This window comes from Crocuta crocuta, unplaced genomic scaffold (assembly GCF_008692635.1).
Source record: "Crocuta crocuta isolate KB4526 unplaced genomic scaffold, BGI_CrCroc_1.0 scaffold443, whole genome shotgun sequence".
Taxonomy (NCBI): Eukaryota; Metazoa; Chordata; class Mammalia; order Carnivora; family Hyaenidae; genus Crocuta; species Crocuta crocuta.
The window spans coordinates 358,777-360,935 of NW_027529446.1; the positions used below are offsets into that span (position 1 = coordinate 358,777).

The window sequence follows — 2,159 nt, forward strand, 5'->3', positions numbered from 1 at the left end:
GGCGGCGCCCGCGGCCCGGCCCGCCCGCCCCCGAGACTCACCGAGGCCGCGGGGGCGGCGAAGGCCAGGCTGAGGAGCATGAGCAGCGGGATGAGCTCCTCGTTGGTCTCCACGTAGGGCATGGACAGCGTGCGGTCGTAGCACTGGAAACCCACCTTGGCCGGCTTGAAGAGGTCCGTCAGCTCCAGGAAGTACAAGGACACGACGGAGGACGCCACGATGGGCAGCTGCAGGGGGCGGCGGCCAGGGTCACCCCGCGCACCCGCACGCCATCCGCCACCCATGCCGCCGTCTGTCCATCTGTCCGCCTGTCACGGCGAGCCCTCCGGCTCACTCGGCCGCAAGCAGCTACTGGGCGCGGACTTGGGCAGAGCTGAGCCCCTGGGACCCGCACCTTCCCTTTCGCCCCAAGGGCCTCAAACCCAAGCACCGCCAGGGCACAGGCTGGGGCGGGCACTGGGGGGACCACGGTCAGCAGGTCCCGAAGGGGCAGGCGCCACGGGAAATGCCCGTCTCCGTTGGACGGATGAGGAGACAGACACGGATAGGGCCACGCAGGCCTCCGTGGTACCTCCCGCCTCGGACGGCACCCGGCACTCGGACGCCCCCGGCCGGGGGTCCCCACAGTGGAAACTGCTGAAGCTGGGTTTGCGGGAGCTGGACTCTAGTTCAAGGAGCACTTATTGAGTGCCTGCTGCACGCAGGAATGAGGCCCAAGGCAGCCGAGTGGAGGGTTCGCAGCCACCCGCCCGGGCTGGAACCCTGGCTCCACCGCTTCCCTGTGCCTCAGGCTCCTTAGCCGAAAGCGGGAACNCCGCGGCTCTAACGCCGGCCTGGGTGCCCGCTCCTGCCCCCCGCAGGGGGCGCCACGCTGCAGGCAGCACCAGCCCGGGGGTCTCTCTGTGCCACCCGCTCCTCCCTGTGGCGTTATCGGGCCCGACGTCCTGCCCACGGACTTAACGTGCGTGCGTGTGTGTGTAAACGTTTACGTGAGACTCATAGTAAGGTGAGCGCACGCACAGAGCCCTGCCTCCGTCGCGTCGGCCAAACTCCAAACGCCGCTCACACATGCTGGCGCCGGACAGCATGGAAAACACCGTGGCCTCCGTGGCGGGAAATTTGGGGCGTTTCCTGAGTGACCTGCTCCCCGGGGGTGTCATCTGCAGAGATGCCCACTCGTAGCTCGAGGGGAGACAGACCGGAGGGCTTTCCTCGTAGGGACGTGCGGGACGCAAGCAGAGGCCAGGCAGCCCCTGAGGCCCAGCTCCGAGGGGACGGGGACGCGGAGCTTGAGTTCTGCGCCGCAGGGGAGAGGGACGGGGTGGCCGGGAGCGAAGGTTCCCGCTGAAGAAAAGCCAAGAGCAGACACCGGTCTTAAAAGGTGGGGGGACGTTTGCAGATCTGACAGGCTCGAGTGGGTGGGGGACACTTTCCGGAAGGCCCCAGGGGAGAGCAGGGGTGAGGAGGACGCAGGGAGGGAGCAGCAAGCTGCTGTGCCTGGGATGTAAATACGACTGTGACCACAGATTTTCTGCCACCGGCCCGGGGGGTGGGTGAGCCCCTCCTGGCTTTGTGACTCTGCCTGGAAGGCTGTCTGCTCAGGAACGGGGACCCCACTCCTCCACGCACACCCTGCCTGGACCCCTCAACAGGGTGGGGTTTTCCTGGCCCAGTGGGGGCACCGTGGCTACAGCGACGTTCCAGGAGGTGCCGGGGGGGCCGCGGTGCCACCGCCAGCGGCACAAGCGCTTGTGGGGTTTCGTTTTTCTAAACATGCATGGAGCCCTCACTGCTCTGTCCGAGGACCTCTGGAAAGAAAGGGCATCAGCCCCCCCCCCCCTTAGCAGAGGAGGGATTTGAAAGAGCACCCANAAGTAGAAGCAGGGCAGAAGCGTCATGCTGTCCTTTGGGGTTTTATTCTTCTCCTTGGTCGCAATCATGGTGCCGCGGGCTCCACAGGCCGTGGCTGAAGGGGACAAAGACGCGCTGGAGGCGGGGAGGCGCAGTCTGAGCCCTGGGGGGACGCAAAGATGCGCCAGAACCGCCCAGGGAAACTGAGGCCAGGAGAGAGGGACGTCCCCGCGGCCTCGCTCCGCGCACTACGGCCTCGCCCACCAACTCAGCTGCCGGGCACCCCCACACCCCAGATGGGGGGTCGG

General features: G+C 67.0%; 1 protein-coding gene across 1 annotated transcript in view; it reads right to left on the reverse strand.

Moving 5' to 3' along the window:
- PLPPR3 (phospholipid phosphatase related 3) overlaps positions 1-2,159 on the reverse strand; it is a 6,609-nt gene that overhangs the window by 2,077 nt on the left and 2,373 nt on the right. The window contains 3 exon segments of the mRNA XM_077760636.1: positions 1-23; positions 26-234; positions 1,873-1,966. The exon segment at positions 1-23 is cut by the window's left edge and continues 332 nt beyond it. Of these exon segments, the coding sequence (XP_077616762.1) occupies positions 1-23; positions 26-234; positions 1,873-1,940 (300 nt within the window). The 5' untranslated portion in view covers positions 1,941-1,966.